Source organism: Erinaceus europaeus, chromosome 9 (assembly GCF_950295315.1).
Source record: "Erinaceus europaeus chromosome 9, mEriEur2.1, whole genome shotgun sequence".
Lineage (NCBI taxonomy): Eukaryota > Metazoa > Chordata > Mammalia > Eulipotyphla > Erinaceidae > Erinaceus > Erinaceus europaeus.
In genome coordinates, this window is record NC_080170.1 from 40,779,989 (window position 1) to 40,806,872 (window position 26,884).

The 26,884-nt window shown below is 42.3% G+C and overlaps 1 protein-coding gene across 6 annotated transcripts in view; it reads left to right on the forward strand.

The window, feature by feature from the left end:
* The window catches only part of PAPPA2 (pappalysin 2), a 248,569-nt gene extending 222,290 nt beyond the window's left edge, over positions 1 to 26,279 (forward strand). For all 6 annotated transcript variants that reach the window (XM_060197727.1, XM_060197724.1, XM_060197725.1 and 3 more), the window contains 2 exons: positions 24,155 to 24,253; positions 25,659 to 26,279. In XM_060197727.1, coding sequence (XP_060053710.1) covers positions 24,155 to 24,253; positions 25,659 to 25,733 — 174 coding nt within the window. In that variant the 3' untranslated portion in view covers positions 25,734 to 26,279. The remainder of the gene's footprint in view (positions 1 to 24,154; positions 24,254 to 25,658) is intronic.
* Positions 26,280 to 26,884: the final 605 nt, after the last annotated feature.

Consider the following 26,884-nt stretch of genomic DNA (forward strand, 5'->3'; position numbering starts at 1 on the left):
TTATTTTGGAATAAGCTGGTAAGTCTACTTTAGGTATATTCCAAAGGATCCATGACTTTACTGATTTTTGCCTGAGTCCAACAGCTAAGATGCAGGTGGGCCTAAGGGGTGCACCCATGGGGATGAGCAGAGACGCTCAAGCAACTCTCTGGTGACCCACTGACACAGCATCTGACTCTCTCCCAGGGCTTGGTGACTCAGGATCTCAGTGTGTCTATTTCCCCTTTCTTCTTTTGTTCTTTCCCTTTTTTATCCTCAGAATTTGCACTTAAGTGTGTTGAGGCCACACCCTGCTTTCTGCTTTACTCACTCACAAAGCATTCACAAAGTGGCTGAGAGTTTACAGCAAGTGTCCCTGATTTAGAAGAATGGATCATGGATCACCCAAACCAGCTCCAGGCCCACCATCCATTCATGGCCCAGCCTCTGTCCCATCACCATCACTGAAGCAGCAAAAAGAAATTCTCAGGGTCCCTTTGATCTCCTTTCAGCTTAAGTCCTACACCTCCTCTTTGCCACTACCCCCCCCCCCCCCACACACACACACACAAGCCCCATCATGCCTCTTCTCCCTGCTCACCCTCCTGCCCAGGGGATGAGTCATCCCCTCCTCCCCACTCACCACCATCTGTTTTTCTAATGATGACAGAAATGAGCTGTTTCGTTGGCCCACAGGGCCACAAAGCACACCCTATGTTAGCATTTTCCTAGGGCACTCTTAGAATGTAACTTTATTAGCATCCTTTCCCCATGTCTCCAACCCAACCTTTTCCCCCCTCTCAGGCCTCTTGAAGACCCAGTTTCCCAAAATTACATCAAGACACACATAAATGCAGAAGAACCAAGGGGCTTGCTTCCATGTGGGTGGGGTGTGTATGGGCAAAGCACTGAGAATCAGAGTCATTGACAGCTGTCTGGAACCACCAAGAAGCAGTTACAGTACTACTGTATGTGAGCTTTGGATGACAAAATCTGTTGTGTCCCAGACCAGGATATTTGCAGATGTCCCCAGCTGCTTTCAAGTGAGAGGGCGTACTCTGATATTCCATATTCCAATCTTCTCTTCCATTCCAAGTCACACATACATCTATTACTATTTCCAAATGTCCCTCACTTTTTCCTCTTCTCTCTGGGTTATAATGGACTTGGAGTTCAGAGCCCACTGGACATCTTGCCCCTATTATTTCTCCCCCACTGGGAGAATGAACCAAAATTCTTTTGGTGGTACGAAAGGTGGGAGGTCTGCCTTCTGTGATTGCTTCTCTGCCAGAAATGGGCATTGGCAGCTCTGTCCATAGCCCCAGCCTATCTCTATCTTTCCCAAGGGCAGAAGGGCTCTGGAGAGGTGAGGTTCCAGGACACACTGGTGAGGTCGTCTGCCCGGGAAGTCAGGATAGAATCATGATAGTGTCTGCACGTTGGTAGTTGAGGTGGCTGATGTCTCAGTTGTAGTTGGAAAGTTTTGTTATGTTTGATAGTTACAGATATTTGTTGTTTTGGGGGAGATCAGTTTGTTTTCTCTACTTAATGGCCAAACCTCCCGGAAGTATATATATATATATATATATATATATATATATATATATATATATCCTTAAGTAACTGGTTGAGAGACAAATCTCCATTATCATATCTGTATACAAGGGGTGGGGGACAGCAACTTAGTTAAGCACATATAGCACTATGTGCAAGGATCCAGGTTGGAGCCCAGATCCCCTACCTATGGGGGAGATTGCAATGGGGCGGGCACTTTGTGAGTGGTGAAGCAGGTCTGCAGGTGTCTATCTTTCTCTCCCTCCCTATTCCCCCTTCCCTCTCAATTTCTCTCTGTCCTGTCAAGTAAAAGAAAAAAAAAAAAAAGGAAACAAAAGGAGCAGTGGATTCATAGTGTTGGCACCAAGCCCCAGAGATAACCCTTGTGGCAGTTAAAAAAAGAGAGAGAGAGAGTGGTTGCACTTCCTGCTTCCTTTTTTTTTTTTTTTGTAATTTGTCCTATACTTGTAACTTCTTAATAGTCAACAATTAAAATGTTCACTGCCACCTTTCAGCTTTACACATCAGATATCATAACTATTTTTTCCCTGTTTCTCCTAGGAAGATTATAAGGGCTTACTTTTATTTTAGATTCTTGTTGAATTCTTTAGGGTTTACAGAAAAGGGGTGGTGAAATTATTTTTACAGTTTTTTTATTAATAATTTAATAATGGTGTTCAGGTTCATAAGATAACAGCAGCATATTTATATACCACTCCCAACACCAAAGTTCTGTCCTCTCAGCCACCAACAATAACCACCAGAGTTCTCCCAAGATCTTAGAAACAGGTTGGTTACTTTTTCTTTCTTTCTTTCTTTCTTTTTTTCTTTCTTTCTTCCTTTTCTTTTTCTTTTTCTTTTTTTTTTATTTGCCTCTAGAATTATTGCTGGAGCTCAGGACCACCACTACAAATCCACTCACTGATCCTTGCAGCCATTTTTTTTTTTTTTCAATTTTATTGGCTAGGACAGAGAGAAACTCAGACAAGAGGGAGGCAAAGAGGGAGAGAGAAAGATAGACATCTGAAGACCTGCTTCACCACTTTTGAAGCTTCCCTCCTGCAGCTAGGGGTATGGGGGTTTGAAACCAGATCCTTGTGCTTCATACTATATGCACTTAACCAAGTGCACCACTTCCCAGGCCCACTTTTTCCTTAAGTTAATGTGTTTCAGTTCTCTGTATTGCACATATGATTGAAAACATCTAATAGTGGTGTATACAAATTCTAATTTTAGTGTGAGTAGGCTGAAAGCCATCCATGAGAACAGCTACAGTGTTAGTGGGAATAGTGTTAGACCCTACAAATATAAATCTAAATATGTCGTGTATGTGTTAAAATCTAGGGTCGGGGGGGAGGAGGGAAAATGAGTTAAAGTTACCTGCCAGGAATACTGGCTGTCAAATTCTGATCCCCAGGAGATTTCTTGGTGAATTTCCCCACTCATTTTATGCACTCTCCGTACCAGGCTGGAACCCTTTTATCTTGTCCAGAGTGCCATCTGGTTAGGGTGCTCTATTTTAGATCTTCTCCAGCTGGAATATTTGAAAATCAGATTTCCAGTGTTAATTAGGACTTGGTTTTCTTTCTGAAAACTAAAACCATTGTTGTTTTTTCCAAGCTTTCTTTTTTCTTCCTAAGTGAAACATTAAAAGCACAACCATGCAAATTGTAAAACCTCATCTAGATGAATAACATGTATGAGAATTGAGGTTTTTCTCCAAAGTCTGTGGAGCCAGGTTGGGACACCCTGGTGGGCTTTCTGTCAAAGGCACCCTACCTCACTTGTCCTGTCAACCTCCTGGGTGGACCACTTTCTTTTCTGATTCTTTCTGAAAGCTGGACTGTTCTCATTCCTCCTCCTATCACACCCATTGTCAAATGGACTTTTTTGCTTTTTCTTATTCTTCATTTCTTTGGATCGTTTCATTCTAGCCCAGGCTCACAGACACTTTAAATCTTACTTGCCTATAAAGTTGAAGTGACAGAATTGTCACCTTCATTTCCTCTACCTACCCAACTTTCCAGAGGTTTCCCAATGCTTTTGTAGAAGTTATTCTTTTAATTTTTTAAATTATCTTTATTTATTAATTGAATATAGACAGCCAGAAATCCAGAGGGAAGGGGGAGACAGAGAGATACCTGAAGCATTGTTTTACCACTTGTAAAGCTTTCCTCCTGCAGTTGGGGGGCAGGGGCTTGAACCCAGGTCCTTGCAAATTTGCAACATGTGCTCTTAACCATGTGTGCCACCACCCAGCCCCACTTCTGTGGAAGTTATAAGAATTAGCATCGTTCACCTGTAACTGGCATTCTGTAACCTGTGACACCTGTAACCTGTGACATTCTGCCCCTTTCTCTCTGCACAGGCTCATTCTGCAAAGACTTCTCACTCTATTTCTGAATGTGTTTTAAATGTAAGCTAAACACAAATCATATGCATTCACCAGTTACATATTCTATATTCATTTGTGTGTCATTCATCACTAGTAACTGGGTTCTTTTTCCTTCTTTCTTTCTTTCCTTATATTATTTTAAATGGGTTCCTTAAACAGTGACAATAAAAAGCTCCACCAGAACATTTATACATACTCAGTTATTTCTAATTCATCCTGCTGAATAGCTCTTCCCGTAAATGGACTTATTGCAATTATTTTGAAATTGTAGCAAACAGTGTGCTTAGTTGGAAGGATATACAGTTCAGCCCCTTGCTACTGGGTTTAAATCCCAGCTCTGGCTTTTTTTTTTTTTTGCTATATTTGTCTGCATATTTTAAGTCTGACTGGATTCCATACAGATAATGCAGTGCCTAGTTTAAAAGGTGGGCTTTTTAGCTTTAGCTTTAGCTTGCCTGGAAGATTAACAGTCCTTCCTCTTCTCTCTCTAAGCTCTACCTCTTTGGGCAGGAGCTATTCTTGTGAATTCTCTGCTGACTGGCATTGGCTCTTGAGTTTGATGTTATGATTTTACTCTTTTCCATTCCTTTCCTATCATTTATTGGATCTTCTAGGTTCACCCAATATAAAAACAAATTTAATTCACCTGTTTCTCCAGCCCTGCACCTGGGCTGTTGGAAGCACTCCTTGACCATCTTATACTATGGCATTGGGGAGCCTCAACTTTCTGGGGTGGGGGACCAGGTAGTCATGTACGTAATGTGATGTATAGAATAGTCAGGACACAGTGTATTTCAAGAAAAAGATGATGAGAGTCCACACATGTGGGGATAAAATTAAAGAATCCCAACAGGCTTTCCTTGTAAGGCTCTGTCAGGAGCAGGACAGAAACAACTTCCTTCCCTTCTGGGTTCTTCACAACATGGACAGGCCTCAAACAAGCAAGAATCATATGGATAACAATAAAGGTGGATTTATTAATGATATGCACAACAACTGTACATGTGAGAGAACTCCAGAAGTCCTGAGTAGCTCATCACAGGGCCCAAGACATGCTCTGAAATGCCTTAATTAGAACAAAGGACTTTAAGACTGTCAGTTTAAATTCCAGCTTCCCCTATACATAGACCTTCGTAAGAGCTGTTCTGCCCTCACAGATCCTCTCTGTTTTGCCTTCAGGGGCTCTCCTATGACACTCACATTTTCCAGAGTTATTTTGGGGATTTGGGGTGGCCATTTTTGCTCCCCCTCAATCAAAGTGGGTTCCAAAAGAGGTTCTGATCACTTTCTTCTCTGGTTCTTGGGGGATAGAGAGTGCCAGACAGGTGTGAAGGAAAGGAAACAGGAATGCAAAATAAGCTGGACTTAGCTTTAGTCTAGTGTGGGCAGAAGAATTGGAAATAGGAGTTCATGCTAAGAAGTGAGGGAAGCAAGTGTGGGTGATCACTGAGGACAGGTGAGAGCACTCGCTCTGTGGGGGCCTAAGTGGGAGAGAGGAGGGGCTGCACCTGGGAGGAGGCTGGTGCCTCCTATAAGTGAGGATAGAGGCAGGCACTGAGGATAACAGAGAGCCAAAGGGTTGGGGAAGGAGGGAGCTCAGTGGGACTGAGGCAAAGCATGAAAGGAAAGAGACGGGGTGAGGGGGTGGAGTTGGTGAATCATGTTAAGTGCTAGAGTGCCGGCTTGCAAGTGGCCAAGAGAGGAACTCAAGAGACCAGGAACTCATGGCTGAGTGGAACGCAATTCTTTATTAACGCGGACACCCCAGAGTTGGGTGTGAGCACAGAAGTTTATGCCACGTGGAGCTAGCAAAATGGCCGCCTCCCACTATGCCCACCAGCCCTTCTCCAGGTCTTCTCTGGGTCAGGACGCAGAAGAGAAAGAGCATGAAACCGGAACAGCAGCAGGATTTATAGGGTAAAGAGGGAAATGGCAAGTCCGGAATGAGATTGGCTCAGAAAGGGGGTGGAGAGAGGCAAAAGGCATGCTGGGAAAGTGGAAACATCCTTAGCAACTGTTGCAATGGTTTTAACTGAATTAGCAATACCCTGAGGGGATAATGTGGTGGGGATATTTCAGGCAAAACAATGATTATGTAAGCAGAACAGGGGGGTTGGCTTTAAGGCCCAACACTAGAGAAGACACAGGCATCCTGGGTTTTGATGAAAGCCAGTTAGGACTCTGATCTAAGTACTTACTGAAATCCCTGACATTCAGTGACAGATGAGGAGTGAGTGTGGAGGGACAGAGGGCGAGAATCTGTGAAAGTAAAGCAGCAAATAAACACATTTCCAGAAGCAGAAACTAGCCCTTGGAAGCAGTGAGGTATAGGCAGTGGCTTAGTTGGAAAATAGTCCGTGGAAAGACTGGATATAGGTGAGGCTTCCCTTTACTCATTGATTGTGTGGGTAAGAATCAAGTCCGGAGATCAAAAGGAAATGAACAGATTATAGTGTCAGAGTATAAAATAAACCATCTTCTCTCCCTCTGGATTCCTCGGATGCTGGAAATAATTATAAGCATGAGGGAAATTGATTAGGCAAAGAGAGATTTACTTTTAAAACATCACTTGACTGGAGGAAATACTGACTTACAAGACAGCTGTTGTCACAGGAGCACAGTTTATCTCTTTTGATAGGGATCTGCACACCACTCCCACCACCAAGGGGCATCTCCACCACCATGCATTGTTTACCCAAGCCTTTTTCTTAAATATTTTTTATTCATTTATTAGAGATAGAGATAAACCAAGATAGAAGAGAGAAATGAGAGGAAGTGGGATACCTGTCGCACCGTTTCACCAAACTTGTGAAGCCTCACCCTAACAAGTGGGGAGCAGGGTCTTGAACCCTGGTCTTTGCACACTGTAGTGTTTGCTCTCAACCAGGTGTGCCACCACCTGGCCCCTGTCCAAGCCTTCTCTTTAGAGCAGTGCTTCTTCAATAAGACACAACTGGTCTCTTAGAATAGGGAAATGAGGGGTCTGGGGAGTAGTGCAGAGGGTTAAGCACACATGGCGCAAAGTGCAAGGACCAGCATAAGGATTCCAGTTTGAACATCTGGCTCCCCACCTGCAGGGGAGTCACTTCACAAGCAGTGAAGCAGGTCTGCAGGTGTCTATCCTTCTCTCCCCCTCTGTCTTCCCCTCCTCTCTTGATTGCTCTCTGTCCTATCCAACAACAAAAGGCAACAAAAATGGGGGAGGGGGCTGCCTACAGAATCAGTGGATTCATAGTGCAGGCACTGAGTCCCAGTGATAACCCTGGAAGCAAATAATAATAATAATAATAATAATAATAATAATAATAGGGAATTGTATTAATCATTCTCACTCCTGAATACATGAGAGATCTAGAAATGCTGAGTATTCATCATATGTCCTGAGACTTAGCCTTAATGAGTGAAGTACAGAGGACTTTGAGAATGAGAGAAAAACAGTGAAAGGCATGCAGGTATAAGCTCTGCATCTGCACTGACTAGTACTTCTAGAAAGTACTTCATTTCTTTTTTTTTTTAATTTAAGAAAGGATTAATTAAAAAAACCATAAGGTAGGAGGGGTACAACTCCACACAATTCTCACCACCCAATCTCCATAACCCACCCCCTTCCCAGATAGCTTTCCCATTCTCTAACCCTCTGGGAGCATGGACCCAAGGTCATTGAGGGTTGCAGAAGGTAGAAGGTCTGGCTTCTGTAATTGCTTCCCCGCTGAACATGGGTGTCGACTGGTCAGTCCATACTCCCAGTCTGCCTCTCTCTTTCCCTAGTAGGGTGTGTCTCTGGGGAAGCTGAGCTCCAGGACACATTGGTGGGGTCTTCAATCCAGGGAAGCCTGGCCAGCATCCTGGTGGCATCTGGAACCTGGTGATTGAAAAGAGAGTTAGTTAACATACGAGGCCAAACAAATTGTTGAGCAATCATGGGCCCAAAGCTTGGAATAGTGGAGAGGAAGTGTTAGGGAGGTACTCACTGCAAACTCTAGTGTACTTCTGCTTTCAGGTATATATTTTGCAGTAGTTTATGGATACATGTGAACATAAGCTCTCTCTCACAGAAACTGGTGTATATCTAGGTTATGGGACTTTGTTAGAAAGTGAACCACCTGAGATGAAATTAGAGTGTACTATAAAAGGAAAGGTCTCACCTGAGTAATGAAGCTGAAGGGTTGTCATTCCACACGTGAAGTCTCTGGACACAGTCTGAGGTGAAGCAAGTTGAGGTGGCAATCGTTGGGTTGGTTAGGTTGTGATCGGCGGATGCAATATTATTTGGTATGGATTGGGAAAGGCATACGGGAAAATGGGCCCTATCCAAGGGTTCCAGGACTGGGGGAAGTAGGGGCTCTATAGTGGAGATGTGAGGTTCCCGCTATCTTAGGGTTCAAAAAGACAATCGATAGTTAATGTTATCATCACATTATTTGGTAATTGGGTTAACTTTGAAAAGTCCTTTTGTTAGGGTTTGCTGTACAGTATCCAGTATCTTGTATATAGCTGTGCTATTGGATGCTTCTAATCTACTTGGTCTAGGCTTTTGAGAGAGTCTGGATATCAAATACACAGCCTATATATTAAAAAGATTCAGTTTGTGTTTTGAAAAACTTTGAGACATACAATTGATTTTCCCCCTCTCATATTAATTAACTACTGATTTATATGTCTACATTTTGCTAGGAGTGTACATAAACACCATTCCCACCACCAAAAGACTGTGACCCATCCCTCCCACCCACTCCTATCCCCCACTGTCCCAGGAAGCTGCATGTCTACCCTTCACCACAGGGTATTTACTTTGGTGCCCTACTTACAATTTGATCAGGTCCTGCTTTTAGTTTCCCTTTCAGATCTTCTTACTCAACTTCTGTTGATGAGTGGGATCATCCCATACTCATCTTTATCTTTCTGACTTAGTTCACTTAACATAATTCCTTCTAGCTCTGTCCAAGATGGGTCAGAGAGGGTGGGTTCATTGTTCTTGATAGCTGCATAGTATTCCATTGTGTATATGTACCACAGCTTTCTCAGCCACTCATCTGTTGTTGGGCACCTGGGTTGCTTCCAGGTTTTAGCTATTATGAATTGTGCTGCTATGAACATAGGAGTACACACCTCGTTTTGGTTGGGTGTTATGGAGTCCTTGGGGTATAACCCCAGGAGAGGAATTACTGGATCATATGGAAGGTCCATGTCTAGCCTTCTGAGAGTTTTCCAGACTGCTCTCCACAGAGGCTGTACCAATTTACATTCCCACCAGCAATGTAAAAGGGTTCCTCTGTCCCCACATCCTCTCCAGCATTTGTTGCTGCTGTCCTTTTTGATGTACGCCATTCTTACAGGAGTGAGGTGGTATCTTAGTGTTGTCTTAATTTGCATTTCTCTGACAACCAGTGACCTAGAGCAGTTTTTCATATGTTTTTTAGCCTTTTGGATCTCCTCTGTGGTGAATGTTTTGTTCATTTCCTCTGCCCATTTTTGGATGGGGTCATTTGCTTTTTTGCGGCTAAGTTTGCTGAGCTCTTTATATGTTTTGGTGATTAGTTTCTTGTCTGATGTATGGCATGTGAAGATCTTCTCCCATTCTGTGAGGGGTCTCTCTGTTTGTTTAATAGTTTCTTTGGATGTGCAGAAGCTTTTCAATTTGATGTAGTCTCATTGGTTTGTATCTGCTTTAGTCTTCCTTGCAATTGGGTTTGATTCATCAAAGATGTCCTTGAGGTATAGGTGGGAAAGTGTTTTACCCATGTTTCCTCTAAGTATTTGATTGTTTCTGGTCTGACATCTAAGTCTTTGATCCATTTGGAGTTGATTTTTGTTTCTGGTGAGATAAAGTGGTTCAATTTCATTCTTCTGCATGTTACAACCCAGTTTTCCCAGCACCATTTATTGAAGAGAGCCTCCTTTTCCCATTTAATCCTTTGGGCCCCCTTATCAAAGATTAGATGCCCATAGGTGTTGGGATTTATTTCTGGGCTTTCAATTCTGTTCCACTGGTCTGTGTGCCTATTTTTGTTCCAGTACCATGCTGTTTTGATGATGATGGCTTTATAATATAGTTTAAGGTCTGGGAGTGTGATGCCTCCATTTCTGTTTCTTTTCCTCAAGATGGTTTTGGCAATTCTAGGTGTTTTCAGGTTCCAGATAAATGATTGTAGTGTTTGTTCTATTCTCTTAAAGAAGCTTGGTGGAACTTTGATGGGTATTGCATTAAATTTGTATATGGCTCTGGGGAGAATATTCATTTTGATGATATTTATTCTTCCAATCCATGAGCATGGGATATCTTTTCATTTCTTGGTATCAGTTTCTATTTCCTTGAGTAGCGACTCATAGTTTTCAGCATACAAGTCTTTCGCTTCTTTGGTCAACTTTATTCCTAGGTATTTGATTGATTTTGCTGAAACAGTAAATGGGAGTGATTTCTGGATGTCTTCTTCTTCAGATTTAGTGTTTGCATAAAAAAATGCCACTGATCTTTGTACATTGATTTTGTAGCCTGATACCTTGCTATATTGCCTAATAACTTCCAGTAATTTTCTGCTGGATTCTTTAGGTCTTTCTATATATACTATAATATCATCTGCAAATAGTGAGAGCTTGACTTCTTCCCTTCCAATCTGTATTCCTTTGATTTCTTTCTCCTGCCTTATTGCTATGGCAAGAACTTCCAATACTATGTTGAAGAGTAATGGTGACAGTGGACAGCCCTGTCTAGTCCCCATTCTGAGGGGGAATGCTTTCAGCTTCTGTCCATTGAGTATGATGTTGGCTGTAGGTTTGCTATATATAGACTCCACTATCTTGAGGAATTTCCCATCAATTTCCATTTTTTGTAGAGTTTTGAGCATGAACGGCTGTTGGATTTTGTCAAAGGCTTTCTCTGCATCTATTGAGATAATCATGTTGTTTTTGGCTTTGCTTTTATTGATGTGGTGAATGACATTGATTGACTTACGGATGTTGAACCAGCCTTGCATTCCTGGGATGAATCCCACTTGGTCGTGATGAACAATCTTTTTGATATGTTGCTGTATCCGGTTGCCCAAGATCTTGTTTAATATTTTGGCATCAATGTTCATCAGAGATATTGGTCTGTAGTTTTCCTTTTTTGTTCTGTCCCTATCAGCTTTTGATATCACGGTGATGTTGGCTTCATAGAAGGTGGAAGGGAGTATTCCTGTTTCTTCAATCTTATGGAATAGCTTAAGAAGAATGGGTATTAACTGTTTCCTGAAAGTTTTATAGAATTCGTTTGTGAAGCCATCTGGTCCAGGACTTTTGTTGTTGGGGAGATTCTTAATAACGGTTTCAATTTCTTTGTCTGTGATTGGTGCATTTAGATTTTGTAGTTCTTCTTGGTTCAGTTTTGGAAGGGCATATGTTTCTAGGAATTGTTCCATTTCTTCCAGATTCTCTAGCTTGGTGGGGTACTTCATTTCAAAGTCCCTTTCCTTTCCAACTTTAGGCTCCAGTGTTAAAACTCCCTTTTTGCCAAAGACATGTTGGGGGTGTTGGTGGCGAATTTTTGCTCCCCTGAAATACAAAATCAATTCCAGAAATCCATCCAGTGGGGAAGATGGAGGTCCTCAGCCCTGTCTGCTCTGGTTCTTGGGGGACAGAGAGTGCCAGTCAGGTATGAGGAAAGGGAACAGGCATGTAAAATATCCAGGACTTAGCTTTAGTCTAGTGTGGGCAGCAGAATTGGAAACAGTCAGGAGTTCAGAGGCACAGGAAAGGTGGTGACCAGGTGGCTAAGGAGTGAGGGAAGCAAGTGTGGGTGATCATTGAGGGCAGGTGAGAGCACATGCTCTGTGGGGGCGTGAGTGGGAGAGAGGAGGGCCCCCTCCTGGGAGGAGGTTGGTGCCTCCTATAAGTGAGGACAGAGGCAGGCACTGAGGATAACAGAGGGCCAAAGGATTGAAGGAGGAGGAAGCAAAGTGGGATTGAGGCAAATCATGAAAGGAGAAAGACCTGGGGAAAGCAGTTGGTGACTCATGTTAAGTGCTAGAAAAGAGACAGGCATCTCTTTGAAGGAGACTTGCTACTGGGGCAGGAAAGCTGCTTCCCACATGTGACTTTTTCCTTTTTCACGTGAATCTCAGTGGAAGTCCTATAATGCCTGTTGGGAAATATCATCCCCTTGGTTGACTCAAAGTTCTTTTGATCCTCAGACCAGAGGAGTAGCTTACTGGCAAGGGTGCAGACTTCACAGTGTGTGCAGCCCAGGTCCAGTCCATGAACCAGGGACAGTTCTGGTGATGCGGTGTCTCCCTGCCTCTCTGGATGGAAAGCTGACCCCACGACAGTGAAATCGGACCTGTAATAGATCCCTGCTTGTCCAAAGAGGGAGGAAAAGGCATTATTTTAGCTCTCTGGTGTTTGAAGATACATTGGTAGATGATCACCTTGGTCGTTTCTGTAAGAAGTCTCCTGAAGTGAAGCCAGGCTGGGCACATCCTCCTTGTCCCTCTGGTTGTGGTGGTCTAGGTGACACACAGAAAACTTCAGTGAGGACACACAAGGAGCAGAGTATTTGCTATACTCTTTCAACTCAGCCTGATATACCATTCAGGCCCAAGTGGACTCCAGTTCACCCTCCTTGACCAAGACACTTACCCTTCTCCTCCAGGTAAAGCAGCAGACTTGATGGCTTGGGCTGACTGCCCCTTAGGAGGGAGCTTCTCTGCACCTGGAGTTCCAGGTGCTAATATTAGAAGTCTCTATCTCTCTTTGTCTTTGTTCCCACCTTTCCAAGACCAGGCACCTCAACAGATAACCCCAGGACCTTGTTCTAAGAGACTGATACATCCCAGACTTTCCATCAGCACCCCTACTCTAACCCAGAAGCTTGAGGGTAACAGGGTGGAAAGAAGCCACACTGCCCCCTCCTTTCTCACAAGGCTTAAAAACCAAGCAAGCATGAGTTTAAATGATAAGGAAATGCCTGTGCATACAGGTGAGACCCATACAGGTGAGACCCATTGGTTCTGAGTAGCTTACTATGTGTTCTCAGATCTCCTCTTCAAATACTGTAGCTGACACACCAGACTTGAAGAAGGAAGGTTAGGAGGAAGTTTACCACAGATGGGCCCAGTGAGACCAAGGCAGGTAGATTTCAGCTCTCCATTGGTCAGATCTTTCCATGGAGCCAACTTTATCCTTCAAAAGTGACCTCCATCTTCCAACACAGCCCTTCCTATGAAATTAACCTGTAGCCAAATTATATATATAGGTCTTCTTCCCCTATATAACCTTTATAAGCTTTCCCAAAGATGATACCCACTGTCCAAAGAAGATGCATACATTCTTATCTCATTGAACAGATAGATAACATAAGAGAAAAATGAATTTTCTTTGGATGCTTAACTCAGCTTTAAAAAAATAAAAGTGCACCTATTCGAAAACAGACTCAACTACCCCCCTTCTTTGCTTCTATCCCAAGGTCAGTGATCCTAAGTCTTTTTCTCTCTGGATTCCTCGTGGCCTCCTCAGCCATCTACATGCTTTTCCTTTGTATTTAAGATCTGGAATGAGAAGTTGGCAGGAGAAAGACTCAAGTGGGTCAGGAGGCTTGTTTTCTAGTCGATTAGAGCCTGCAACATGCTTTGCAAGTTGGCTGCAGATCTAATCCAGGGCGAGAGCCTGCCTCTGATACATGTGATATTGGCTTCGAGCAGGCTTCCGGTAGCACAGGTCTTGGGTGTCCTCTTACACACGTACATGCTGCCCATAGTGGTGCACACTGGGGCTGTCCCTAGGCCAGTGTTTGTTTGTTTGTTTGTTTGTTTGTTTGTTTGTTTTTGGTTCTACTCCTGGCTGCTGGGTTTTTCTTTTTCTTTCTCCCTTCCCTCCACCTTCTATTTTCTGTGCCCACTGCATTTACAAATCCCCTCCTGATTCATACAGGACCAGCTTCATATTTTTGTTGTTGTTAGTGTTAACTGCAAACATTTGATGCTTCCAAAGCTGGAAGAAAAAAAGAGAGAGAGAGGGAGAGAAAAGAAACCACAACAACTCCCAAAGAAAACATGTTTCTAACCCAGGAATGTGCAGTACTTCATGCACGGGAAGTGTCTCCCCACCTCTCCAAGATTAGCTACAGGATCTAGGGCTCCACATTCCAATTTAAGAATAAACAAAAGTCCTGGACTTTTGTGTGTCAGCCTCCTGCTGCTGCCGCATCTACAGGCTTGCTGCGCCTCCCAGTGGTGCGGATTAGCAGTGCCAGATACTCCCTGCCTCACCTATAACAAAGAGACTAAAGTAGAAACCTTCTTCCACACCCCACTCAGTCACCTCTCTACTTTTAAATATTTTGGGGATTTCTGCTGTGTGTCAGGATTGCAAAAAATGAATTAGTTTCTCACACAGCCCTGGTACGAAAACAGGTTGTCCCTGGATACATAATAACACAAAGCTAGAAACAAAGTTGCATAGGAGGACAGAGATCAAGTAAAAATAATTAGTCTTGGTCCCAGGGGGATATTACAGTCATATGAAGTGTTAAGATAAGAAGGAGTACACTGAAAGGCCAACATGTAAAAGATAATGCAAATTTCCTGTAACAAAACCCTAGAGTGAATGTCCACAAATACTAGTGTCCCTTAAGTGCTAAACTCTTTTTTCAAATTTTTAAAAATTTTGTAATATTTATTTGTTGGATAGAGACAGTCAGAAATTAAGAGGGAAGGGGGTTATAAAGAGGGAGAGAGACAGAGAGACACCTGCAGCACTGCTTCACCACTTGTGAAACTTAAGGAGAGAGACAGAGAGACACCTTCAGTTCAACTTCATCACTTGTGAGACTTTCCCCCTACAGGTGGGGACTTGAACTTGGGTCTTTGTTGCATAATGTAGTGCGTGCACTCAACCAGGTGCACCATCATCTGCCTCCACTTAATACCTAAATGTATTTCTTGAATAAGCATCTGCAGGTTGAATAAAGTGATTCAGCTGTTGGTTGTGGGGTGGAGGCAGGTATTCACATGCAATTCACAGGGACCCAGGTGTCAGGGTCTGCAGTTTCCCAGGATTTGTCATCAGGGTGAATTGCTAGCATAAGAGTGTCATAAAAGGCATGCCATGTCTCCATGGCCAACAGCTTCACATGCCTTTGGTCAAGGCATTACGTAGACTCTGCCAATAAGAATGGGGAGTAAAAGGAACAGTTGATGTAGAGTAATACCTATCACTGGATCGTCTTAGTCACAAAGTTTGTTAAATTCATTTCACTTAGAGACCAGACAACTATTCCACCATTTGGGATCTTTTAATTTTGGTGCCAGGAATTGAACCAAGGGTCTAATGCACTCAAGACAGGTGCTCTAGAAACCATGTTCCTAAGTCCCACAAACATTTTTTATACTGTAGCAGCAGTGTTGTATGGGACGATGAGGGAGAAATTGACCTTGAAGTTGGTGGGATTAGGAGGAGAGAGATTGTGGATGAAAAGACCATGGACTTACTTCTCACCAGTATTTCAGCTTTCCCTGAGGTGACTGAGTTCACAATTTATTATTAGACATTGATTGGATGTTAATTGTAGGGACCAAGGAAAAGATTTGGTTCCTGCCTGTGAAGCAGGAGGTTGTATGCATGTGATTTGTGTTGGTACTAATGTTCAATAGAGTTAGTATCTATAGGCCAAGAACCTTGCTTATTTCTGGTATATACCTTTCTCCTCATCATACACACATTGATCTAGCTGAATACTAAACATCCCATAAAGTCAATTGGTCACATTTTAATTAGTGATGTGTGTTTTATTTAATTCTTTGATTGCTCGTGTATATGGTTTTAAAAATTCCTGTGTGGAGCCCTTCCTCCCCAGATCCCTGCCCCACTAAGGAAAGAGGGAGTATGGATCAACCTGCCAACACCCATGTTCAGTGGGGAAGCAATTACAGAATCCAGATCTTCCACCTCCTGTACCCCACAGTGACCCTGGGTCCATACTCCCAGAGGGATAAAAAAAAAAAAAAGGGAAGCTATCAAGGGAAGGGGTTGGATACAGAGTTCTGGTAGTGGGAATTGTGTGAAATTGTACTCTTCTTCTCCTATAGTCTTGTCAATAGTTTCATTTTATAAATAAAAATTAAATAATAATAAAAAGAATTTCCTGGGCATTAAATATGGAATTCTGGGGGTTCATAGCTAGAATTATTTAATTTTTAGAGAAGTCAGACAATCAGTTAAAAGGGCATATTGAGATATGAAAGATTCTGAACAGCGAGGGAACCCTTTCCGCACTATTCCTCTGTCTTGAGTGCTGATACTTAAAATTCTTCAGTTCAGTTTCACCTCTGCTTTTCATTCCCCCCAACAAGTGATCTGAGTTGATTTTCCCTGTCAGTGGAATATTCATCTGCCCAACAGACCATGCAAGGACTATTTTAAAGTTAGAATAAGAGTCAGCTGAAGTGTTTTTGTTTTTAATTCCCAGAGTACTGCTCAGCTCTAGTTTATGGTGGGCTAGAGATTGACCCTGGGACTTCAGAATTGCTGCATGCTATCTCCCTACCCCAACTAAAGTTGTTTTTGGTCACCTCCAGGTCTTTACTACTCCAGGCTGTTTCAGATAGGAAGAGGGCAACAGAAGAGGCAAAGAGTGGTAAAGGAGACCACAGAGCCTTTCAGTGTGATAGGGGGGTGGCTTAAGACCTGGGTTGCACACATGGTAGAGCAACACGTTATCCACATGAGCTGTCTTGCCAGTTACTGATGTCTGTCTTAGACAAGAAATTCTAAACTTGGTAGTACATGTCTGCAGTGCTATTAGATTTTGGGGGAAGTTTGGCCAGGGACCCACTCACAGCCCTGTGTTGAAAGTCTGTCTGCTGGATCTCACCTGTCTTGGTGAGCCATCCAAAATTGCTAGTAACTGTATAGCAGAAGGTACTAGACTCCCTTCTGAGAGCTACCTCCTGCCAATAATATTGAGTGTTTACTGGAGGCAGGTGAACACTCTGAGGAACTATTACCATTAGTGTTTATCACTGCTGCCATCCCTGCTTTACTGACAAAGAAACAGAGGAGCCAAGAAGGTAATGACCTTTCCAGACCCCCAGAACTGGAAGATGTGAGAGTAACAAATGATCCCAAGCAATCTGACTCCAGAATTCACCTGATGAAACTAGTGGGAAGTCCTAAAAGCAGCCCATCCACTAGGAATGCAGGACCTATAGATGTAATTCATCAAGAGATGGGGGCTGACCACAGGTCAGTATATGCCCCTGGGCTTTTTACAAACCTCAAACCTGAAGGATAGGAGAAGGAAATTGGAAGACAAGAGGGAAGGAGTGGAGGCAGGCCAGTGAGACTCAGCAGAGATCAGAGACCAAGGGAAGGAGCCTGAAGAACATGTTGAGAAACAGATGCAGTCCATCAGTGGATGAGTGGATAAGATACACAGACAAGAGTCCCATAGATAAAGGGAATGTAAACAAGACAGAGAATTGGTTCCATATGGGTGTACACGAGACTGAATGATCCCACCAATTAACACAGAACAGAGCCCCTGGGCTGACGAGCAAGGGTGGTGTGACAGGTTCAGAGAACCACAGTGCTCAGCCCCACAAACTGAGTTGATGGGAGACACTGAAATTGAGAATGAGACTAGGGCTCTGAAAAACAGATTCTTGGCAAGAAAACATTCTAGAATAAACATGACACCTCCCTCCTGCCATTTCTCAACTCAGCAAGACTGGGCTGTTACTTGGAGGTGATAAAATAGTCCTATCTTAGTCATAGGGAAAGCCTGATAGAAACGGGCAAGAGGAAAAAAAAAGTTCTGGGACCCTGTAAGCTGTGTCAACATGGAAAAGAAAAAGTGAAGATACACCACTGTGAAACAGTAGGTTTGCTTATTAATACTACTGTATTCTGGTGTGTCCTTCAGTTGTGAAAGCATTTTTTCTAGAGACTTTTTCAATGAGCAACCTTTTTTTTTTTTTAAATAAAAGTATAGCATAGTTTGAATGGCCAGAGTGCATAGGCAAAGCTTCCTTTCAATTGTCTCCTCCCTAAATGCCACCATTGGCCAGTTTCTGAACCTTTTCTTTCATAGTCCTCCTTCCTTTTGTTTCATTTAATTTCGAATTAGTCAGCCCTGCCCTCAATTCACACCCACTTAAAATCAGTCTCTGCCTGTGCTGAGTCTCTCCATTTCTCCCATAACATTTCCTGCACCTGACCTTTGAAGCACAGCTTTGGTCACATAGAAAAGCATTCTAAGGCTCAGAATTTATCATTTGTTCTGTTATATTCTGGGTGGAGATTTGGAGTCATTAATACACAAGCTGAAAAACTAGAGGGAACTTTGCTTTTCTCTCTCTCTCTCTCTCTCTCTCTCTCTCTCTCTCTCTCTCCCTCCCTCCCTCCCTCCCCCCCCTCTCGTCTAAAATCTGGGTTTGTTTTACCCTTCTCCTGGGATAAGTCTACCCACCACTTTGCTCAAATCCTATCCATCCTCCAAGCAGGCAGCCTAATCCCATGCACTCCATCAAATCTTTCTCCAAAGGGTCCACCCTTTCTGCACACTGAGCTGCTGTACTTTTCATTGTTGCCTTTGAAATTGTTGCCTCAGGAATTGATCCTCCATTGGCCTGATATTTTTTTCCTGCTTTCCTCATTGTTGTTCACATTCTTAGAGGCCATGACCTTCCTTTAGGGCAAAGCCTAAATGACAAATCATGAATAGAATTCCCCATGAGGTACAGAGGAACTCTAGACAGATATTGATCAGATATCTTAAGTCCCCAACAATGAGTCCCTGCCCAACAGAGTAGATGTTTTGAAGTTAAATTTGATGATCCATTGTTGGGTCTTGGCCTTACAGTACTTCAGCCTGTCAGATGTAAGTAAGCTGGGTATAGTCAGGTTTCTCCAGATTTACTACTTACATACCTGCATTTCCCTGTTTGTGGGCCTTGGTGGATTGCACAGGGAGAGGCTAGACTAGACTCTAATCTCACATGGATTACAGAGTACACAGTCCACAAAACGAGACCCCAAGTTCTGATCCTTTTGGAACTGCCCCCCTATCCCCCACCCCCACCTGCCAAGCAGAATGTGCCTTCATGGCCATACTCACAATTCTTTAGAGAATACACTCTTAACCTCCAGGGGGTACATTTCACAGTTTCAGCTGGTAGCTGCTTGTGTAGCAGTCCTTAAAACTTTAGTGATTGGTGTCTTTGCTAAGACCTGGTTTGGAACTACATATGTGAATTTAAGGCTGGCAGCTCAGAACAATAAGCTCTTTGATTCCTAAGAGAGCCATACTACCTGTGTGACATCAAATGTGACTGTCATCCTATAGAGTACTCACAAATATAGCCTTACTATGAAAATACTGATAGACATTTAGACATGCCCCATCTTTCAAAGGCCCAGCATCCAGACATCTGTTGCCCACCAGCACTTACAACCCAACCTCTGGGCCACCAGCATCTGCTCACATTCCTAGGACATGGTCTCACTGCCTTCTTTCTGTTCTGCTTATTTTTTTGGCCTACTATGCAACTGTGATACTGAAAAAAGGGATAAATTATCTTATCTCACATTTTCAAATAATTTATAAAAGGAGAACTTTGAGATAGTATATGCCTCTTCTTTCCACACTGGAAATTAACATTTACCAATATTCTACACCAGTAAGAGATACATGTATGAACATATATATATATATATATGTATATATATATAGTGTTTTAATTCTATTATACACAATGTCTCTGTATACTATATGCTTATAAGATCTGTGCCTCACTGTACATAATAACTCCAAAGAGAACATGTCTAATAAATTTCCTGGCAGTGGAGGAATAATGAAAAGGGAGGATTTGGTTGTAAAGGATGCTAAAGAAATACCATTTGTCACTGTCCTATTTGTTGAGAACCTATGGAATGCATAGCTGGGACTACAGAGATGAGTGTACCCTAAAGTATTTGTTCAGAGCTGTAGTGCTTAGGTGAGTAAAGTATAGTAGAGTTAATACAGAGTCTAGGGATAACCTCTAGGTCCAGGAATCCATATCAGGAGATACCACCAGGCTGTAGAATGAGAAGAAGATTTTTCTCTGGACAAGTTTCCATAATAGGATACACTTGACAGCTTTCCCTCTTTGTATTTTATCTTCTGCAGTTGATTATGTGGCCACATTTTTGCCTGTACCATCACTATCTGACAAGAAAAGCCTTTCTCAAACAACTAAGATAGCTGGCATGCAACTCATGGGTTATAAGAACAACCCATCCTCAATCTTAGATTTAGATACTCAATTAAAGAACCATTCTCAGGCAGGAGTAAATAGCATAATGGTTATGCAAAGAAACTCTCATGCCTGAGGCCCCAAAGTCCCAGGTTCAATCCCCTGCACCACCATAAGCCAGAGCTGAGCAGTGCTCTGGTAAAAAGAAAAAAAAATAAAAAGAACCATTCTCTAGGTTTTGAGATGACACATGAAAGTGTGTATGTTAAAGCAAAGGAGATAGCATAATGGTTATGCCAAGAGACTCTAATGCCTGAGGCTCCAGAGTCCCAGGTTTATTCCCCTGTTCCACCATAAGCCAGAGCTGAGCAGTAATAAATAAATATGTTGGAAGAGGCTCACTTAGTGGAGATAGCTTTCCTACAAGTAGAAGTGAAAAATGCTCATGTTGATGACTTTGCATTCTCTAAGTTACTTTTTTTTTCTTAAAGAACTTTACTGAGTAATGGCTTATGTATAGTCTTTTTTTTTTTCTTTCACCACTCCCATCACCAAAGGTCTATGCCCCCATCCACACCCCCATAGATAGCCACTAGTTGTCCCACAGTCTTAGATATAGGTTGACTATTTTTCCACTTTGGTATGCTCAATTCTCTATATTCCTCATATGAGTGAAACCATTCTGTAGTTGTCCTTCACCTCCTTACTTGCTTCACTAAGCATAATCTTCTCTAATTCCTTCCACTTTACCCCAAAGGATAAAATATCCTCTCTCCCTCTCTCTCTCTCTCTGTCTGTCTCTTTCTCTCTATCTCTCTCTATCTCTATCTCTATCTATCTCTCACAGTAATACTCCACTGATTATATGTCCCTATATCCCGTACTTTTTTTGTCCATTCTATGAATTACCATTCTATAAGTTACTAAAAAGCAGGAGCATGGACATTTTAGATAAGTTTTTCTTCTTTTGCCAAGGCATTTATAATAAAAATGAAAATATAGCTCCTAAAGGGATCAGAAGTGGATCAGAAGCTTTATTTTCTGGTGTGACAGGCTAAAGCAAGAAAATGCATATGGATCTTGAACAATTCACCTGGGCAAGCTGTGCTGAGTAGCCAAATCTCACACCCTGGGCAGAATAGAGTGTCCTGAGCCTGACATTGTTCAGTTACTGAGATTGGGTCTCTTCTAATCTACATCCAGTCTTCAGATACTTAAAAAAATATATTGGATTGATGAGTCCTTTTTCCCTTCCTCTTTTTTTCCATTGTAGCCTCAGCCTGGAGCTGTCAGGCTTCCCAGTGCCTGTTGCCATAGGAAACTCTGTTTGTTTAGGGAGGAGTAGTTGTTTTTGGCAGGTTGGGGGAGGAGCAATTAATTCTAATAGGTATATAGTAAATTAAATATTTGAGTCTTGCCAACTTTTCCTCTCTATTTCTGTCTCTTTTTTTCCCCAATAACTTCTCTGCTTTACCAGATGACCCTTTCAGGACTTTTTTTTCTAAAGCAGCTTCTAGAAAGCATGTCAAGGTTATAGCAATGGAAATCCAGTGAGACTTTAAGAAGACCCTCTAGATCATTTTGGTTCTTTTAAACAAATATCTCCTGTTCTCTTTTAATCAATTATTCATGGAAAGGAAAGAGGAAAAAACTAAAGTATATCTCTGGCATATGTAATGTCAGAGATCAAGCTCATGACCTCATGCTTGAGAGTACAGTGCGTTATCCACTGTGCCACCTCCCAGGCCTCTCCTAATATTCTTGAGATGAGCTTTCTTTGCAGATGGCTTTATGAAGAAAGAGTCCCAGGATTCTTGATTAATTCAGATGTTCACATTGATCTTATTCTAAAGGAGAATCTCTAGACCTCCCTTTCATTCTCTATCCTGAAGTCCATGCTTATATATGTCAGAAGACTCTTTTTGGATGCTTAAATTTTTATAGATAACTTCAGGGAAAAAAGAAAGAACAGATTAGGCTTTGCTAGTGAGTAAGGGATTGGAGGAATAGTAACAGATGCAGTGTCAGATGAGAAAAAAAGACTGAAAATGTTTGAAAAAGAAAACTCATTAGATGCCTCCATTCCTCCTGGGATAACTCCCAACAACTTCTATAGGTAATAAGGATGCAACTAGTTGTATTCTGAGCCTCATTGTTTGGCCATGGTTACAAGCCCTGATTGTTTAGTTACCCCCAGTGCTTCAGGGCTAAGGTAACCAGCTCCAGTATTAAAGACAAATGCTTGTCTCAGAGACCAGTGTTGAAAACAGAATTCATTTTCACTTCCTTCTCTTTACTGACATCGCCAGGCAGCTGTGTGACAGCTGTTGAGCCCACCCCACAAGTAGCAGATTTTCAGTGGTTGGCAAATGGGTGAACATCTGGAATCAAGTTACAGTAACCTCTGGACCCCGTCTAATAAATCAAAACATTGACATCATAACTTGGATGTGCTTGCTGTGATGTAACTCAATTGTTGAAATTTATTTAAAGGGCATTTTTGAGCACAGTAATCTGTGTCATCAAAGTACAGTGATAAAGCAGTCCTTTTGGTTTCATATGTGAGGAGGGTGGGGACACAGAAAGAGATCTGAGGAAATAAATTGGAAGATGACCATATGGAGGTTGCTGATCATCTAGGATTCCAAACAGTTTGATCATAGATATTCCTGAAGCTTCTTTGAGCCTAAACTGAGGGAGAGGAAGTGGTTGATGTGATTAACGGGTAGGCTGACTTCCGTGTTGTCTTAGGACATTGGGACATTGCTCCCCTCCAGGAGTGGTTCCAAAGAAGCCCTGTATTTTGGGGTAAAATACTATTAACTCTGTTTTGGCCCATGCCCCTTCCCTAGTTTGGTTTCTGTTAACTTGCAGTGGTCCCAGGAGTGGATGGAAGTAATTTAACCTTCTCTGCCTCCAAACTTGTGGCCAGTTTACTAGGTACTAGGTGCATGTCTGGTGATGCCTATTCTGGCACTGATGTTGCAATCTCTAAGCATCATTAAGTTGTAAAAACAGGCAGCATCAGAGTCTTCAGCAAGCTCCAGGATTACTGGAGACTCTAAATATAATTGACCTGAGAAGTGGTAGAGGGTTCTGGCCCTGAATCTGAGAAGCAGCAAAAAATTCAAATACAGATCTTCTCCCATTCTGTAAGGAGTCTCTTGGTTTAGGTAGTAGTTTCTTTTGGCGTACAGAAGCTTTTTAATTTGATGTAGTCCCATTGGTTTATTTTTGTTTTAGACTCCCTTGCAATTTGTTGAAGATAGCTATAAAATGTAGATGGAAAAGAGTTCTGCCAATATTTTCCTCTAAGTATTTGATAGTTCTTGGTCTAACATTTGGGTCCTTGATCCATTTACTATTTACTTCTGGGGTTTCCAGGTCTGGAAGCATGATGGTGGAGGAGGACCTAGGCATGGATTCAAGTGTTATACAGAAATCTGAGAAAAAAGTGTACATGTACCAACAACTGCATTTGCTATAAATCATTAATCCCTTCAATAAAAAATTTTTAAGTTGAAACACATAATTTCTGATTCAAACTGCAGCTGGACCCTAACTGAATGACCTGGGCAATGTTTGCCATTTCTATGCCTCCCTGCATTTTTAATGATTAAAGGGGACTTTCAAAGCCAACAATACCTGACACAGAAGGTTTATTCTGGTGATCAACATACTTTGTGTATGATTTTGTAACTTATTATTACTAAAAGAAGTGAACATTCTTGTCAAGGAATTCCAACAAGTCATTTTATTCTGGACCTTAAGAATAGATTAGAAGCAAGTGCTAAGGTGAAAATTGACAATTCCTTGGGCTCAGGGTTATTATGTTGAGACTCTTCAACTTCATCAGAGTGGTGGACTCTTTTGTGCCCAATACCTTGGGTTTCTTTCCCACCATAGGTGTGGAGTTCTATGCGTAGGTTGGGAGTGGGGTGGAGGACAGCATATGTCATAGTGAAGCTAAATGGTGACACAGAGAAACTGACTTGGATATATTCAACCTCCCCACCAGCCTTTCCAAGCAGATGGGTGGTGTGACACTATCAACAATCGGGCCTACTGTAACTACGATGGAGGGGACTGCTGCTCTTCCACGCTCTCCTCCAAGAAGGTAAATGGGGGTGGAGGGGCTGGAGTGAGGGGTGAGGAGGGCAGAGACTACAGGAATAAAGACAGTTACTTTGGTCAGCTCTCCTTTATAGTCCTCATAACTGACTTGCACTCGATAGTCAAGAAGTTGGAATTATAATGGAGCAACAGGTGGAAGGCCAGTGTCTGTTAGGACAGACTTTTTTTTTAATGTTTATTTATTTCCTTGTGTTACCTTATTATTGTAGTTGTTGTTACTGATGTCATCCTTGTTGGATAGGACAGAGAGAAATGGAGAGAGGAGGGGAAGACAGAGGGGGAGAGAAAGATAGACACCTGCAGACCTGCTTCACTGCCTATGAAGCGACTCCCCTGCAGGTGGAGAGCTGGGGGCTTGAAACGGGATCCTTATGCCAGTCCTTGCACTTTGCTCCAGGTGTGCTTAACCCGCTGAGCTACCACCCGACTCCCCAGGACAGACTCTTAAAAGAGCATGGACTCTTTGACTACCCTTTGGAAAAGCTGTGGCTTTCACTACTGAGAAACTCACACCTGCTAATCATTAGCAGGAGTGGCTCTGCTACCAGGGGAGGCAGGATAGCTAAGGAAGTGATGCTCATTGGAGCTCCAGTGGCACAATCAGCATGGTACTTATACAGGCAGTGATGCTCAGTTACTCTTAATCTTCATGACTGATACTCCTTTGAAGTATACTCTAAGTACTTAGAAGATGTATGTTTTGCTATTTACCACTGCAAGCTACCGAGAACATTCCCTTGACCATGCTGAGAGTAGGAGTCCTTTCTTTCCTCCATCCTTTGTGTCCTCAATAATCTGATCTATTAAAGTGGAAGATATGTTCAAGCTAAGTCAGTAAAATTGAAAAGGCTGAATTTTTGCAATTAATAGAGTTTAAAACTCAAGTGCTCTAATGATACATGTTGGTGCTTCATCAAATGGGTGGATCAGAGATATGAAAGAGGTGGTATTTTCTTCCTGTGTATGCCTTCCTTATAAAATGAAAATGGCTAACATTCATCCTACACACTTTATGGGAATTTTATGATGATAATAGCAACAAAAGCATTAATGACACTAGTTTTAGACATTAGTTGCAAAACTAGGTCTAGCAGTAATAAGTGATGTAGGTATCTGGAAATGTGTATCTTATACCCATCATCTTATTTAAATGACATGAATACCCTCCAGGGTAGTTATTACTCTTCTCTCCCATTTTATATGGAAAGAAAGTAAAGCCTAAAAAAGATACGGCTCATGAAAGAGCTGGGTGTTAATTTCGGTTATGTGATATTAACACATAATCCCACACATCCTCTGGGATCAAGTGAGGAGAGCAGAAGCTGGTTCAGAAGTGTAAAACTTGGTATAAAAAATGGTTTCTTTCAACTTCCTTTTAATTTTCCCAGGTCACCCCATTTGCTGCTGACTGTGACCTGGAAGAATGCACCTGCCGGGACCCCAAAGCTGAAGAAAATCAGTAACTGTGGGATCTAGCCTCTCTCCCACTACCCTGGAGGCAACAAGAAGAGGTCTCCACACAGGAAAAAAAAAAGTCATGAAATGAAGGAAGAAGAGCACAAGGGGTCTGATGAGAAAGAAGCTGAGGGAGATGTATAGATGCCAACAAATCACTTCAAGTAGCTCAAGTAGGGAAGGATCATAGGTCAAGTTCACTTCAAAGTGACAACTGATTAAAAGTGAAAAGAAAAATATAATAGCTATTCAAGGACCCTCCTCTTCCATTCATACTATATTCAGACCTATCCCCAACTCTTGTTCTTCCCCCTACTCTCCAACTTGCCGACTCCTCAGCTTGACCCAACTTGTAAAACAAGACCAAAATACTACAAGTTGCCAGGGATACTCTGCTCATCTTCACTTGAATGGATTATCACCTTTCAGGGGTCATCTACTCTCAACTGGCTCTCTGCCTTTCATTTGTGCAGTCTCCCTTAGTAATGGATAAGATTTGTTAATTCTTTGTAAGTATTTAAACATAATTATATAAATATATTATATATATTATATTTTTTGTTGTCACTAAGCTCAACATTTCTCTGTTGTTTGACACATGCTGCCATGAAGTTCACAAGGGAGGGTTTGGGGACAGGAGAAAAACCAAGGTCTTCTGCCATCTTGCTGTTGGTGGAGATGGTCTGAGTGGAAAGTATAGAAAAAGAGAAGAATTCAATGGAGTCCTTGAGTCTGCATTCCTCATTTTAATATGAGCTGGTACTCAGGCATGGTTTAAGGCTAAGAGGTGGTGGAGGAGGTGAAGGTGGGGTGAATAGATGATACAAAGGATGTAAAACTTTGGGTGAGGGGGTGGGTAGTGGTACACCTGCTTGGGCGCACATGTTGCAATGTGAAAGGACCCAGGTTTGAGCCTCTGGTCCCCACCTGTAAGGGGAAAGCTTTGCGACTAGTGAAGCAGTGTTGCAGGCGTCTGTCTCTCTCCCTTCTCTATCACCCCCTTCCGTCTCTGTTTCTGGCTGCCTCTATCCAATAAACAAATAAACATTAAAAAAATAAAATAAAAGGAAAAAAATGAATGGGAGTATCCACTGGAGGTGGGCCCAGGAGAACCAAACCAAGGTTCTTGAGTAGCCGTCCAAAAAGAATGTTGTTTCAC